Genomic DNA, 16,875 nt, shown 5'->3' with positions numbered 1-16,875 from the left:
GGTCGGGTGTGTGAATATATAAAAGATACGAAGAGAATTCATGCTAGTTCTCTGTTACCTCTAACGCAACGTTGAGATTTCATATTTTTTTTGTTTACGTCCTTACAATATTGAATATTATAGCGATGCGCCTATGAAAACAAATGCTTTTCTATATACTATGTCTCCAAATCAAAACCAAGAATGCAAAATTTTGTTTTCTTTTAACCTCTTGTTTGGATGATCAAACAAGATCGCTTAGTGAGATAGTGTTCCATGAATCATTGATAAAAATTGAGGTATATTTGTAAAATAATTTTATGAATTACATGCTATAATCTTTGAGACAGATTCATGAAACATAATGTTGGTGTCAAGAATTTGTTGTCTTAATCTTTGGGACATTCAAGAAATGCTATGTTAGTGTTCTTGATGTCAAACACCACCTTAAAACGGCTTGGGTGCTCCAATTATTTTTTTAACCCCTCATCACTTAGAGTACAAGATCTATTTTGGTGCCTCGAGATGCCGTTCCTCTGCGCTTCAACTTACATGTTGGTGGTCCCTCATTTGTATCATAGAGAATTGGCCCCTGGAAATTGAAGCAGAGACTAGTTGCATGCCAATAGCTACTCTATCCCCTTGTACCAACCCAACCCTCTGGATGCTGTTATATAATAGTTACAAAATGATGTAGGTAAATCAATTGGTGCTCTTATTTTGGATTCATTTAATTGGATTTGATAAACAAATCTGGATGGGATCACTAATCCAATTCACATGCAGGTTCATAACTGAATCCGAATCCGAGTTCAGTGTGACTAATATATGATAAGAAAACCGTCCACGTTACATATAGATTTCAGATCTTACACTAGTCAGATCTAAATTCAGTTTTGAAAGCTAAGGTTCACATTTGTATCTGAATCTGAATCCCCTTATGCACAATCCAATTTGGTGAAGTGCGGAAGCGACTTGAACCCGAACCAATTACATCTCTCTTATTAGTTAGCAACTTCCGGCCTAAAATGAGGGAGGGAGTAAAACTACTTAAGAGATGGTGTCTCTTGCAATATAAATATAAATGAAGGACTGTTCTGAATAAAGTATGTTATTTTACCAAAAAACAGAAACAAAAAATTAACAGCGGGGCAAATGAAAGTAGAAGCAGGCGAAGCCGTTCTCCCTATAAATTCACGTCGACAGAGATAGAGATGGAGATGGAGATGGAGAAAGAAAGTGAAAGAGAAAGAGATCACCGCTTCCACCGTTTTCGTCTTCATCCCTTACTTTTTACTTTCTGTTTGCCTTTTTCTTTTTAAATCAAGCAGGCCGACGCTTCGTTTCATCAGAAGCCAAAGAAAAGAGGAGGAGAGAAACGTCCTATTGGTGAGTTATGAACCTCACGCGTTTGTTATTGCCTTCCAAATGCTTCCTCTTCTCAACAATGAAGTGGGTTTATGATTCTTTCTTGCAGTTGCAGATTCGTTGTGTTTCTTTCTAGATGGATTTTGAATACCAAGAGGCAAGTCTGCACTAACCATCTTTCTCTCTCTCTCTCTCGTTAAGTGATGTCTTTGCTGATGTGTGAGATCAAATTCTGCGGTGAATTGAAACAGGAGTACATAAAGAATCAGAGGGGAGTGCAACTCTTTACTTGTAGATGGCTGCCACTCGTTCCTCCAAAAGCTCTGATTTTTCTTTGCCATGGTAGAGCCTCTCTCCCCTGCCATTCAGTGATTGCCTGTCCCAGAATCGTTCTCTATTAACTAAGTTTTTGTGTTGTGTTGCAGGGTATGGTATGGAATGCAGTGGGTTTATGAGAGGTAATGGAATCTATTCAAGAGATTCAAGCACTATTTATCAACTTGTCACATAGTGAAGCTTCATCCTTAATGTTGCAGTCTGTTGTTTACCGTCATTGCCGTTCCCTGAATGAGCAATCTAAATTTCTTACCTTGAGTTCATGAATTTTATGTAGAACCTGAAAAGAAAAAAATTGCAGAAATCCAAGAGTTTCACTTGATCAGAAACCATTTAGGCTTACTGTGTTCTTTGCATGGAAAGTATGGTAGCAGATGTTCTGAAAATTGGAACTCCCTGTTCAAGTGCCTTTGTTTGATTCGGTTCACGGAAATTGATCCAGGTTGTGGGGTGAGACTCGCTTCAGCAGGATTCGGCGTCTTCGGTATAGATTATGAAGGCCACGGCAAATCCCAGGGCGCACGCTGCTACATCAAGAAATTCGGCAACATTGTTAATGATTGCGACGATTTCTTTAAATCCGTCTGTGGTAATTTGCTCTCTCAGATACTCAATTGTTTAATCTCTTTCACAATCTCCACGAAAGATGGAGGATACTCACAAGTCAGAACAGGATGTTTGTGCTTTCTTCTAAAAAATATCCCTGTTTCCTCTTCTCTGTTTCTGATTCTTTTGATGGTCAAGCAGAAGAGGAGGCGTACAGAGACAAGGCAAGGTTCCTGTATGGGGAGTCCATGGGAGGAGCTGTGGCTCTGTTGCTGCACAGAAAGGATCCATTTTTCTGGAACGGTGCTGTCCTAGTTGCCCCTATGTGCAAGGTAGGTGAATCCTTTCTAAAGGCCATAACTTCCTGCGGAGGTATGATGGGTGTTGATAGATTCATGGGGAAATCTTTTTCTTCTTCTTGTAACACTGCTATGAATCTTCTTCTTGGGAAGATACTGGAGAGGATAATCTAGCGATACTTGGAAAAAAAAAAAAAAGAACAGATTTCTCAAATAAACTGCTTAGGAAAAATACTGCAAATGTGAGCATGTAAAAGTTCATAAAGTGTATAAATCTATTAAAATTTCCCATAATTACTGTTTTCTGGGTATCAAGTTGCAGAAAGAATGTGATATTTCATAGAATATACCACCCCTTCCGAGAAAATCAGCTCCTAAGGATATTCTTTTGTATCAGTGAAGAGATATCTCGGGACTCGTTCTATTGTTGAATTTAAAGAACGGAAGCAATGACTTCTGCATTTATTTTTCTTTACGCTCACGATAGGACCGAAGATAACATTGTAATTCTTTGCATTATAATTTACTGCAATATTTCGTAAGGTTGGCACTTCCACGAGACTTGATTTCTATCTACTTTGCGTGGACTTTCTTCCCTTCTGGATTATTTTAAATTCTAACGTGTGAAACTGTTCTTGGGAAAAGTTAGCAGCTGCCAGCAGTCCTTTTATGGAAACCATTAAATAGCTTCTGCAACTGGGTATGGCCAGATTGCTTTCCTTCATGCCTAAGATTCAAAGGGCAGGTAGATCTTTTCAAAGAAAGAAGAGAAAAATGGCAGCTTGGTTCTCCCCACTGTTGCCCAGAAGAGTCAAATTGGTTATAAACTTAATATCTGCGAGCAAATTTGTACTGTAAACAGTTTATAAAGTGACTTAGAATCATGGCAACTTTTCAGAACATTATTTCCTAACAGACATATTTGAATAATGTAGCTCATAAAGTTGTAATCAACAGTTGAAAGATTGAATATTATAATATGATTTTCTTTTTCCAATCTTGTTTTGACACCAACAACCTGCTTCTTCTGCAGATATCAGAGGAAGTGAAACCACATCCAGTTGTTGTCAACATACTGACAACCATTGAAGAACTGATACCCAAGTGGAAGATCGTTCCAACCAAGGATGTCATAGATTCAGCCTTCAAAGATCCAGTCAAAAGGGAAGAGGTAAAATGATTTCTGCTCAATTTAAGTAGCCATTACTGTTCTACTTCATCATTAGCAATAGGAACACCAGCGCCTGCCACGATCATCCTGGTTTTCTCTGGTTATTTTTTTTTGAATTTCATGATTTTCTTCTTTTCAACATCTGATTTGTACAAGAGTGGTTGCACGAATCCAACTTGTTTGGGAATTACAAGTTTCCAATTTTGTTTCTAGATGAAGCCATTCAGAAGTTGTTGGATCTTATAATGACTTTTGGGCACAATGTTAAATCTTTTCTGAAAAATAAGTACAAGGAGCAGTTCGTGTCTCCTATATCAATTTGATAAATACGACATAAATGATTATTTATTTTCTTTTATTATTTTTCATTTATTTTGTTCACGAATCACGATCCACAGTGCCTTGCTCAAACACGACATCCCCCGTTCATGCATCACGCTATCACTTTCCTGGTCCACCTAACACAAGTGGCAGGCGCTGTAGCCATCTTTAAACTAAATGCACCAAGTAATATTTCTTGTAATTTTTTTTTTTACAGAAATAAACTTTTATGTTCAAATTCTCAACTTGGCAGTTGGCTTTCTTTTAGTTAAAAATTTGAAGAAACATGATCTTTCAAGATCACGAAGAAGCTGTAGAATTTCATAGTTTTTTTACATTTTTTTCCCACAATCTAGTAAGATTTGCATATACAAGAGAACTTGCGTTTTTCTTTTTTTTCCTAAGCATCATGTGTCAAGAAGACTTAGGTTTTAAAAGTTTCAAGTAAAAGAAAAATTATTCAGAATTAATATATGGTTTGTTGACCAACCTACAAGTTGTAAGTGTTGAATTATATTTTTTCTTAAATGCCGTTCACTATTGGGCATTGTGGACCCTGCGTGATCTTGTTCTGCCGTTTTCTCGATAGCGTGACGTGTTTGAATATGAAGGCCTATATAGGCGTTCTTATCCTTTTCTTAGAAAAGTTTGGAGAGGACAAGGCTTTAGGTTTTAATTTAGGTATTTTAAAAATCTAAGCACGTTGAAATTCAAACTTAAAAATAAGAAAAAGAAAATTAAAATCTTGAGATGGCGGCGGAGCTAGGTGTCGGTGTGTGGCCTCCTTGAGTCTTTTCTCATTTTTTGAAAGCCCAACCAAAGTTATGTTAATCAAAGTTTTATTTTTGTTTCTTGTTTTTATCTCGGCCATCTATCTTTTCAAGATGAATAAAGCAAAGATGGATGACCAAGATTACTCTCTCTCTCTCTCTCTCTCTCTCTCTCTCTATATATATATATATATATATATATATACACATGGCATGTGTTGCTTTGAGAATTATCAATTAAGTTGATTGAATGACTTGTAAATCAGTATGCATAATCCTCAAAATTTTCCACCTATATATTATAAATGTGTGTGTGTGGGGTGTCTAAGTTAGCAATTATTCATAGTGAATATACAAGAAATAAGCAACTAGATGGATGTTTCGATTGAACCCCGGGGCCTCTCTGTTTCCTCTGTCTTTGGAGTTTTGGGTTGCGTCAGGACCTGAGTGGGGTACCATACACCCTTCAACTTGACTATTGTGATCCCACCTTTTTACGATCTCACCCACAAAAATAAAACATCTAGTAGAGTAGCGTCTACAAAAATCGAATAAATGATATACCTTTTATTCACCCCTTGTCTGACAAGTCACCCCTTGAGGCAGCTAATTAAAGATGTTCATTAAGAGATTGCTGTGAGGAAGCCTGATGTTTCACAGGACCGTCGGAGAAACCCCATGTTGTTGGAGGTCTGAGCTTGGTCAGGTTTCCCATTTATTGCCACCCTCTGCCCTCTCTGGCTCCAGCTCCACAATAATGGCCCTATCTGGTCTAGGAACTTGTCACACTTATATATGTCCTTTCATAGTAAATAGTTTTACCTTATGTTCTTTATTCCTTGTTTTGTTTTTTAATCTTACAAGGGTTTGTGTTCTTATTGTTCAGATCAGAAGCAACAAACTCATATATCAAGATAAGCCCAGACTCAAGACTGCTCTTGAGATGCTCCGCACAAGCATGAGCCTAGAAGAAAGGCTCAATGAGGTTTGCTCTCTCTCTCTCTCTCTCTCTCTCTCTCTCTCTCTCTCTCTCTCTCTCTCTCTCTCTCTCTCTCTCTCTCCTTCTCTAGTATCTCTCTCATAGACACCAAGTGATGGGTAGCGCAACCGGTTGAGTTGAATGGTGTGTTATAGCCACATCTTCAGTTCAATTCATGGAGGGTGCTATTTTGATGATATTGAGTAGTAGTGTTGAACTTGAGATTAGAGGTGTCATTATGAGGTCAATTGGACCTGTTTTTGTCCGGCTCTTTCTTCTCTCTCTCTCTCTTGCATACACGCATATACAAACACATATGGAACCAATTGTGTGTCTTCCCAGTTCGCAAAAGCTCATTCAAATTCATAGAATCGCCCTGAAAAGTCAAGACCGAAGAAGAAAGAGATTAGTGTTAGTTGGCTTCATCTCGGATTAGTTAGTAGAGATTAGCACCATTTTATACATATTTATCATAATAGAGTTCTCGTCGCATAATCTCGATTTGGATTCAATGCTATTTTGCCTTGCTAGGGTTTTGGACTTGAGGCCTTTAAGTTGAAGGAGGTCCGAGGTTCGAAACCTGGTGGAAATATATCCCGTGATTTCCGTTCTTGGGGTCCCATACGAATCCATTTTCATACGTATTTAGCTGGTCCGCATCGGACCTATTTGTAACCCTAAATCAGCTCTAGACAATCTTGCTAAGAAATTTTGAGTGTCGATTGATCTGTATTGACAATGAGACTTTGACCAGGTGACCTTACCCTTCCTGGTGCTACATGGGGAGGCTGATACGGTCACAGACCCAGCCGTGAGCCAAGCCCTATACGAGAACGCGAGCAGCACGGACAAGACCCTAAGACTGTACCCGGGAATGTGGCATGGGCTCACTAGCGGCGAGCCCGACCACAACATAGACATGGTCTTCGAGGACATCATCGCTTGGCTAGACACACACAGCATCTCCTACCCAGTACCGGGCACGCCAGGCCATTCCACGGCAGGGACGGCTAGCATCCTTGCTGGTCAAGGTGGGCTCGGTGGTGGTTCATATGGACGCAGGTGCGGTCAGCCGCACCAGAATGCTAGCTTTCTTTGTGGTTTGAAAGGTCGACCCATGTACCAATGCCGACAATCTGCCATGTGATGGGTTGGGCGGGGGAGGTAGACTCCCAAGAATGTTCAGGGAAGAATCCATGCCCATTATATGGTTAATAGTGCTTACTGCTAATTAATTATTGTACATGTTATATGTTTCACATTAGAAGAAAAATAAATATGGTCTATCAGAAGGCATTATTGCTGTACACTCATGAGATCAAATTCTAAGCTGAAGACAATAACATTTAGATCATTACTTTTTTTAAAAAAAAATATTTTAATATATTTATTATTTTTTTAGACAGAAAAGCAAAAAGGGATGGGATGTTAGCTAATGCTGGGCATCGAGCTGGGTCCGGCCAGACAAAGCCAGGCTTCGAGCTCAACCCGAGCGGCTGTTTATTAAAACTTTAAAAACTTAGATATAATTTCTTATTTGCCTAAAAGTAAAGATGCGTGTTGTATTTGGTGTTGTGTTGTGGTATAGAAAGAAATAATAAAAGATGAAAATTTTAGTTTCTTCGCTTTTGTCTCGCAATTTTAAGGGATCATTTTTTTTAAATGAAAAGGGCCACAATTTTTCTAAAAACTATTCGCTTTAAAAGAATAAATGTTTGCCAAAATGATAGAAATGTAATTTAGTGGTAGAGGAAGATATTGAACGGATTTACAGTTCAACGTTGTTATTTTTCAAACTAATGAAAATTCGGCCTCCGGTTTGACAGTTTGCATGAAAATTTGTAGCCTTGATTAGGAAAACCACAAAAGGCAGACATTTAATGAAAATTAATGAGCAGAGGTAAACATGTCGCTAGAAAGCTGATCCGAACGTGGATCAAAATTCTTACACTGCTGGTCCGAATCCGAACACTTTGAATCTGAATATATCTGGATATTACTTTCATGAAGAATATAGAACAATGGCGAATCGGGTTTGGATTTTTCAGCAGTATTTTTGTTCAGCAATCAAATATGGCGGCAACTTTTGATGAAGGAGAAGGACCAAGAGAGACAACTTAATCAGGGATTTTGTCATATCAGATTTGGAGCAAAAATATAAACACTATCACAATGAACTAATCTGATATCATTGAATCCATGTCCGAGGGGATTAGCGCAATGGTTGGGACAATGGTAATCAGTTAGTCTCTATTTCGAACCTCAACGACATCAACTCTTTGTGCTGTAAAAAGGAGACATGGATATACAAGTTAAAACATAGATGGAGTATCATGTTGACGCAACAAAGTAACCCTAGACCTTGAAGGATGTGAGAAGGAAGAAGAGGACAGTTTCGGCATTAACTCTGGCAGTGAAATTTTCTCCCACACACCGGATATCACTGAATCCACTTCAAGCTAAGTTTAGATTAAAACATAAAAAAAATACAAAACTATGTAATTTTTATTTGCAATTTGGATCTGGGTATCCATCCAAAATAGGATATTCACCGAATTTGGGAAGAAAAGTTTTACACCAAATTCAAATCCAATTACATAAAAGTTGTTGATCCAACTGCTTGAATCCTCACAAAAAAATAAAGGGAAGAGTTGTTCAGAATATAAGTATAAAAGTGCAATCTACTGATGCTAGACTTCAACGTGTGGGGTATTCCATTGTTTCTGTGTTTAAGTTGTGTGGGAGGGCTTGTGAAGATCAATCTCACCTTCTTTTCTCCTATACTAATGCTATGACATTTAGCAATACATCTATTCATGGTTTGGAGTAAATTACATAGAACAGATTTTTTCTCTGTCTGGAACTTGTGGTGGAGGAAGAGGTTCTCACGTAAAAAATTTGGATGGTGTTGGCTTGCCTGCTTCAACATCACAATCTGGAAGCTATGTTGTTTCAAAATTCAGGTGGTGCATAAGGAGGTGCTTAAGCTAGCTGAGATTGCTAAGAGGGAAGCTTGACACTTATGCTATGAGGTATTCTAGAAACAAGAATGAGGACCATATGTAAAACAATATCTGGCTTCAGTCCTTTTTGGCATTGTCAGAGTAGAGATGAGTGGTGGCTGGAAGTGGTCACTGCATGTGTTGCAAATGTTTATAAAGTGACTGGTTTACTATGGTTTAATGCCTCCCCAATTAGGAAAACCAGGTTGGTGGTACAAAGGTTTCTTTTCTCAAACATGATCAAAACTATGGATTCTATTCCTACAGAGATGATTCCTAAAGACTGTCATGTTACTCTAATCACAAACTGTCATGCTCTTAGTTCTCGTGTCAAGGAACTAAGAGAGTGACTCTGGTTCATTGGTAGGCTCAATAGTAAGAAGAAGGTTTTCCTCAATGTGGTTAAAGATCACTTGTCTTTGGAGGCTATCTCTTTGCTGAGTGAGCAAGAGAGTGTTGAGGCTTAGTTAGAGGCTCCCATGCATTTTTGTGGTTCTGCATCATTTTTAGCAATACAGGCAAAATTAGTAAGAACAAGATTTCTTTGAATATTACCGACTATCGTTTTCAAGAACGAAGACCCTCAATGAATAATTGAAGGAAGAAGGTTGACAAGTTAACATACTCCTTAGCAGAATAAGGTTCCTAGTGATAAATATAAATATAAATGCAGATAAATGTATATTAAATAAACAAATATGCATATATATATATTCATTTTAATCTTTTGGATGTTGGACGACTAAAAGATTTAAAATATGTCATTGATAACACCATAAACCAGTCTTAAAAGTGCCATAAATAGGCACTATCTGATACACTGTTGCTAATACAGCTGCATGCTTTAGTGACAGATTTTATTTTTGGTAATAAGACAAGATCTAACATACGGAAAATTTGAATATGTGTGTATGTGTGTGGATTCAAATTTGATGGATGCTAGATATTTTCATATAGTTCAAAATAGAAAATTATTTGCTAAATATAGACACTATAGGGGTATTAGCGGTTTATGGTTTGTGATAGTGTGTTTTTATAATAGTTTATAGTGATTTCAACAATAGTTTGTGGTGCTTTCAACTATAGATTTTTAACTTTTTAATCACCTAACAGCACTGGGCATTCAATATGCTAGAATTTTCTCATATAAAAGTACTAGTAATATCTTAAGTAGTTGTAATTTTTATAGGTGAAGACTAATTAGCACCATTGTGTGGCGTCTAATGATATTTTAATTACATTACTATAAACTCATGCACTGAATGCCTTTTATCATATCTAAAGGGTGCAAAAGATTCCATGTTTGCTTCTAAGCTAGGGTTCTTTCAAATGCATCACTCAAAAATGTTAATTATCTGACAGGTTCTCAATGATGGCAAACCTCTCACACACACAAGATCAATGGAAACTTTGTAGCAAAAGTCGTGTATATATATGCTTCCAAAACACTATGACTTGACTCTAAGGGTAGGCATTGGGCTAGACACCAGATGGACAATTGGAATCCATTTGACATACTGGCTAGATAAAAAAAACTCACTGGGATATCTGGCCTAGGTCGGGCATCGGGGGATCGACTTGGTCTAAATACATACCTTTATACTTTTTTATTTCCACATTCTTTCGCATGACCAGCAGTCGACTCCCATACAAACTTGGACATATTCCTAATGGTTTCCAAAGTACTAGAAAATGAAATGTGAAGAGTTTCAAATAAGGATAGATATCGGGTTGGATACAAGGTAAACATGAAGTTGATGGTCAGGCTTGACCTGATAACTAAACGGGCTAGACTTGGATTGCCAATAAAGGCTTTGGGTTAGCCCAAGCATGCCTTTGTCAAGCCTTGGACCAGCCTAATGCTCAACGTTGAGTCATATAGAGTCTATTCTATCATGCATGAGAGAGAGTGTTATCACCCCAAATTTTTTCAAGCCCGAAATCTAATTCGTAGATCCAAAACCCAAGTTCAAATCCAAATCAAGCATTTCAGACCTATTTGCCCCTCTTTTTGACAAAAAAGTCTCCTTTTAGAGGGCGATTTTCGTCTTTTTGGTGGGCAAGACCTATTTGCCTCTTCTTTTGATAAACAACATCTTTTTTTTGGGTGATTTTGGTCTTTTTATGGGCAAGATCCATTTACTTCTTTTTTTGACAAAGAACGTCCTTTTAAATGGCGATTTTGGCCTTTTTGGTGGGCAAAACTCATTTGCCCTTCCTTTTTACAAAGAATCTCTTTTTAGATGGCAATTTTAGTCTTTTTGGTAGACAAGTCCTATTTGTCCCTCATTTTGATAAAAAAACCTTCTTTTAGAGGGCGATTTTGGTCTTTTTTGTAGGCAAGACCCATTTGCCCCTCCTTTTAACAAAAAACCTCATTCTAAAGGGTGATTTTAGTCTTTTTTGGTGGACAAAAGGCCAACTCATTTTTTTTATAAAATATTTTTTATAAGCCTAATGACCAATTATACCCATTTTCAAACCATTTTTTTTCAAAATAATTCAAAATTATGTGAAATGCGGATGAAAATAGGGTGGAATTCAAAAAATTTTAAATATTGAGTTTTGGCTCCAAATTCTCTATAAATACCCCCCACTTCCCTCTTTCTTAGGTAAGAGTGACCCTTGGGAGTAACCCTAGAGTATTCTCACTTACAGACTTAAGGTTTCTCTTGAGCTCTTTCTCTCCAACTTGGAGCAAGCTACAACTCTTTTGAAAGCATTATCTTGGTGCTTCACTCAAGGGGATCTTCAAGTGAATGTGTTCATCTTCCTTAAGTCATTTTCTCATTTAGAGGTATGTAATCATTATCCCTCTCATTTCTCTCCTATTTTCTTTCCTTTTTTCTTCCTCTCCCCATGGCCAAAAGAGATAGTTCTCAACTCTATTTTAGAGCCAAGAGGCTATGCTCAAGTGCACTGGGAGCATAAGAAGATGAGATGATCTTTTATTTCAATACTTGAGTTATGTTATCTCTTTTCTTGAATATATTTTTGTTATTCTTTTGTTTTGTTTATTTTCCTCTCTTTTTCATTTACCCATGGCCATAAGAGATAGCTCTTAACTCTATTTTAGAGTCAATAGGCTATGCTCAAGTGCACCAAGAACATGAGAAGATGAGATTTCATTTCATAATTAAATCATGCTCTTTTTTTTTTTTTAAATATTGTTTTGATATTATCCATGCATGACATTATAATCTTTCTATTTACATACCAATGAACAATGAGAATAAGGGTATGGCTTGGGACTCTCTATTTTCATATTAATTTTTGAGGTTGGAGCTTGTCCAACCCGAAGAAACCATCACGAAAATGTACATGTTAAAATGCATTTGCATGTCATTTTACACTAGTTTCTTTCCTAATCACCCTATTATGAACCCTAAAGAGTGCCTTGATGTGTTGCTAGATTTTCTTCCATACCCAACGGTGGAAGAAACATATTTCATTGTAACCAAACAAAAAATATTCTATGTTTTTATATAAATCATATTTTCCAAAATATTTTTAAAAGAAATCTCTTTAATGCGGCCTTGGAGACTTATCTTAGGCTTTTGCATGAGTCCAAGCTCCATTCTGGTCTATATCAAAATTTGAAGTCAGCTATTTTCAAATCATTCCTTGGTTTTCATATTCATGAAAACGTATGCGTATATACATGTTATATACATATGCATGCACATAAATATCTTTCTTTGTTGTTTCTCTTTCTATGATTTAACATACTTTCATAAACTCCCGTATACGTATATATAAATATATATATGTACCTGTATGCCATTTTAAAATCTCTCTTTCTCTTTCTAAAATGATCTTCTCTTCTTTACTTGATATAAACATCATATATAAATACATATTTTTCTTTTTCAAAACATGTGATTTTATGATTTTCAAGATCTTTTCTTTTCTCTATATCCCTCTTGGGATGTAGTCCTTCATCTTTTCCATTCTTTCAATATCTTATCATTTAAGATTTTAATTTTTCATTTGCCGACTTCATCAAGACCACAAACCAAGTAATGACCTAATATTGGATTCTCGATAGATGGTCTACAACTTCAATCCATTTTCAAAAATTTTTCCTTTATATATATGATATTTACAAAAAACAAAAATCTTAGATGTATGTTATGGTAGGAATGCATCTAGATGAATGTTATAGTAGGAATAAATGGTTTTTCCTTTCAATGAATGTTATAGTAGGAATAAATGGTTTTTCCTTTCAATCATATATGATCAATGCATCCATTCATTTTCACTCATTTAATGTCACATATGATCACAAGCACCTCTCTAAAAGAACTTAAGCAAGATGAGATGAAGCTCTAATTAGGTGGTAATCGAATTAGAGCAAAATCTCAAACCTACTTAATGTCTTAAGAGAACACTAAAATGATTTCAAAATGACTTTTCAAGCTTTCCAATGATATTCACAAAGATTTCCTTCTAGTTTTCCTAAAACATTTCACATTCTCAAACAACTCTTCAAAAACTTTTTCAAAAGTTTGAAACATCAAACTTTTTAAAAAGTTTGAAACATCAAACTTTCAATATTTTTCTACACCTCATATAGAATCAAAGAGATGTTCAAGTTAAAGCGAAATGCATCAATAATAAACATAGTCCTTGGGTTGATTACCCTCGGTAAAGGCACCGGGAACAGTCGACCCTCATACCGACGGCCGAGTCCCTTTCTTTCCTATTTCAAAACAAAAACTCATTTTTCTGGAGCACTCCAAAACCAACCAAAAATTTTGGGATGCAAACAAAGACAAAAACATCAAAATATTAGTAACTAGAGGTTGATTTGTATAATGTCGAACCAGTTTAAGGTTCAGAAAGCACACATATATTACATCTCTTTTTCTTTATATATATATATATATATAATCCTTGAATTTCTCCACCCAACTTTGGATAGAGAAATCCTCCAACCTCTCACAGTAGATCACTTTGTGCCTTGTACTGAGCAATGCATTTATTTACACGCTCAATGCATTATATTGGGTGGGTGTCATTGAATGGAAGTTTGGATGACCTGAGTATATATACATATATATATATATATATAAACTAGTTGTAAAAAATGAGCATTAGCAATAGTTTACGACATGCACATAGCAACGGTTCCTAATGACATACACATACATGCATATATCCACCTAGTTTTTGCTTCTGGGTTTGGTATGTGGTTTTACATTTGTTCTAATATCTAGATCCAAAAACCCAACAAAAATTTTCAACCCTTGGTCCATTTTCTAACATAATAGTAAGTTCTTAAGAGGCTGTTTGGCAACAGTCCTAGCAAATAAGACAGATTCATAGAAAACTTGTTACAGTGTTATGTGAATGTGTCTCATTTGTTTTGGGTAGATTTAGGAGACTAATAATGATGTGTTACTGTCGCCATACAGTCCCTAAGGTAATCAGTCTGGTATGGAATGAAAAATTTTAAGTTAAAAAACTGAAGGCTATTCCAGATCCGGTTCACCCACATTCATTTAGGTAAGAGCCAGCTTGGTCAGACCTAACCCAACCCTTTGACACCCTCAGGTTGGGCAGGTTCACAACCAAAGAGGAGGGATGGATCGGAGAAACTGTAGATTGCCTCTTTGACCAACTCCAGTGATGTCATTGATCGATTCCTCAATGGCACCATGGATGGTTGCCTGAGCCTTCAACATCGATGAGCGATGGCGAACTGCATATTCTGGACTCTAGATGATCGAGGCTGAGAGCTGCTTTGTCAACAGTTCAAAATTTTTTTTGAATGAAATGTGAAATCAAGTAGAAACTGAAAGAAACCCGTAAGCACATCTGCGACTTTTAAAATGGGCGATTGACAATGAATTGGCTAAATCATGCTTCATTCGGAATCGCTTGAATAAAGATTGGCTGATTGCCTCAAGGCACATAGAGCAACTGGGCTGCAAGGCAGTTTATATCCAAGGAATTCAAGGTTTGAATAATGTGGCCGCTGTCACATTCTAGTGTGTTATTTCTCTTGACTGCAAACCATGGCAAACACAACATTCGAGTTGAACGATGTACAGTACATCCACCTAACCCTCTAAGCAAGACAAAACCTTGAAAGGGCATGGCCTTAGTGGTTTTATGGAGAAGACAGTTTCTTCTAAATAAACAATAAATAAATAAATATTAGCCGATTGTATAACACTTTGGATCAAACCATGCCAAGCCCCTACAATTCAAATCGGCTGATTCCAACCAACTTTTACATGAGAAAAACAAAATGTGAGAGTATGAAGAATTAAAGAATCATTAATGCGGATTGATAAGTATCACAATATGCAAATCCTATTTATCAAGAATCATGCAGGAACATGTGGGCTTGTCTGGACAATTGTCCACACAGGCACACAAAAATTACTAGTTTACATGCTAAAGCTCGCTAGCTATTTTGCTGATTAGCATATGACATCCCTCGGCCACTGATTTTCTGAAGGGCCTGCCTGTCAGTAGCGAATATCTAGCTTCGGCACCGACGAGTTACCTTGTTTTGCGGCGACCCATTCAAACTGCAAACCGATGAAGTCTGTCCTTTTCCTTTGGAAAAACTGTTGAACCAATAGCTGCTCATGGTATTTGACAAGTCCTGATTTCTCAAAACGCAATCAGCGCAGGACAGTCCATGAAACTGGCCTCGATCCATCGACGGTCCAGCCGTGCTCTTTAGATGGCCGGACCATCGTAAAACTTCTTCTTGATTGATGTTTAATATTTATATGCTTTCTATTTGGGCAGATCCAGACCTAAACGTTTATGCATAATACATAGATATATGCGTCTTCTCAACTTCTCAAGATTGTTTTTCTTTTTTCTATAATGATAGAAATACAAATTATTTAGGTTTCACGGGCAGGGAGGCTTGAAAGCTTGAAAGGTGCCATTCTCTTCCTGCCTCGAAAGTACAGGGTTGCGTCGGGGCAGGAATCACCCCATGAAGCGTTGGAGCGTAGCACCTAAGTAAACAAACTGGTGACTGTGTTTCCAAGTACCATGAGCTATGCTATGCCATGAGGCTCATTCCTCTGCCTCAACACAAAAGGAGCTTCAATTATATGCTAACTGATTAGAGAGAGAGAGAGAGAGAGAGGGCATCAGAAAGGAAGAGAACGACCGGGCGTTCAATGGTGGTATGAGATTTTAACGAGAGAGAGAGGTTGTCACACCACACACCTCAGGTCAACCACGCATCACAGACCTCACGTAGGCTAACAGCACTGGATGCAATGGTTTAGGCTACTTGTCAAAGGAAGAAAAGTGTGACCCATGGATGCAAAGGAAATTTCACACAAGAATATTCCATGCATGTCTCTATCATAGTCCACATCTTCCGTTAATCTTTCCATCATCCTTAAGAGCTGTTTCAGAATAAAAAAACACAAATCAGGCTATATATATATATATATATATATATATATATATATATATATATATATATATAGAGAGAGAGAGAGAGAGAGAGAGTGGTGACAGTTGCTCGTGAAGAGACAGTGACTGGCAAGCGTTCAGCTGAGTTCGGGTAGATTGAGTTGAGTGCCCTTTATGGGCACGAAACGTACATACTCAAGAATAGGGGACATTTTAGTAAATTTTTTTAAAGGTATGTCTTTTATTGTATTTTTTTTTTGCTTTCACTTTTGTCTTCCTATTTTTTTTTATATGAGTTGGGGGTATTTTCATCCTAACCATATAAACGCAAGAAATTTTTTTACTCATAACCAGGTTTGGAGTTCGGATGGACATGGGCCGACATATTTGTATTAATGTAACAGTCATAATGAGAAGGAGAGTGTCCGGTCCAAGGAAAGGTACTATAGAAAAGATATATTTTGAAAGAAGAAGAAGATTGTTATATATATGTATATATATACATAGGTTATGAAAGAGTTAAAACGTCTAAAATAGACATCACTTCATTAAAAAATTCAAAAGTACCCCAACCCCCTTTTTTTCCCTGTATATAATAAAAAGGAAACATTTTAAAAGGGTAAAAAAAAAGGTTAAGAAAAAGTTAAAAAGTCTAAAATCAACATTACTTCATTAAAAAATTGAAAATACGAAAACCCCCGTCTTT

The 16,875-nt window shown here is 36.9% G+C and overlaps 1 protein-coding gene across 1 annotated transcript; it reads left to right on the top strand.

Moving 5' to 3' along the window:
• Window positions 1-1,182: 1,182 nt before the first annotated feature.
• LOC116254748 (caffeoylshikimate esterase) lies at window positions 1,183-7,076 on the top strand. Its single transcript, XM_031630309.2, has 9 exons — window positions 1,183-1,368; window positions 1,457-1,504; window positions 1,599-1,689; window positions 1,773-1,805; window positions 2,126-2,272; window positions 2,431-2,561; window positions 3,562-3,699; window positions 5,677-5,775; window positions 6,524-7,076. Exons 2-9 carry the CDS (start codon window positions 1,484-1,486, stop codon window positions 6,914-6,916), a joined length of 1,053 nt encoding a protein of 350 aa, XP_031486169.1. The 5' UTR covers window positions 1,183-1,368; window positions 1,457-1,483; the 3' UTR covers window positions 6,917-7,076.
• Window positions 7,077-16,875: the final 9,799 nt, after the last annotated feature.

This window comes from Nymphaea colorata, chromosome 5, assembly GCF_008831285.2.
Source record: "Nymphaea colorata isolate Beijing-Zhang1983 chromosome 5, ASM883128v2, whole genome shotgun sequence".
Classification (NCBI taxonomy): Eukaryota; Viridiplantae; Streptophyta; class Magnoliopsida; order Nymphaeales; family Nymphaeaceae; genus Nymphaea; species Nymphaea colorata.
This window is presented reverse-complemented; position numbering and strand designations above follow the sequence as displayed.

Excerpts from the sequence above, each read along its gene's own strand:
- LOC116254748 (XM_031630309.2), top strand. The coding sequence starts at position 1,484 with ATGGATTTTGAATACCAAGAG. Across the intron at positions 1,505-1,598 it reads TGGATTTTGAATACCAAGAG|GAGTACATAAAGAATCAGAG; the intron begins GCAAGTCTGCAC and ends GAATTGAAACAG. Across the intron at positions 1,690-1,772 it reads TCTGATTTTTCTTTGCCATG|GGTATGGTATGGAATGCAGT; the intron begins GTAGAGCCTCTC and ends GTTGTGTTGCAG.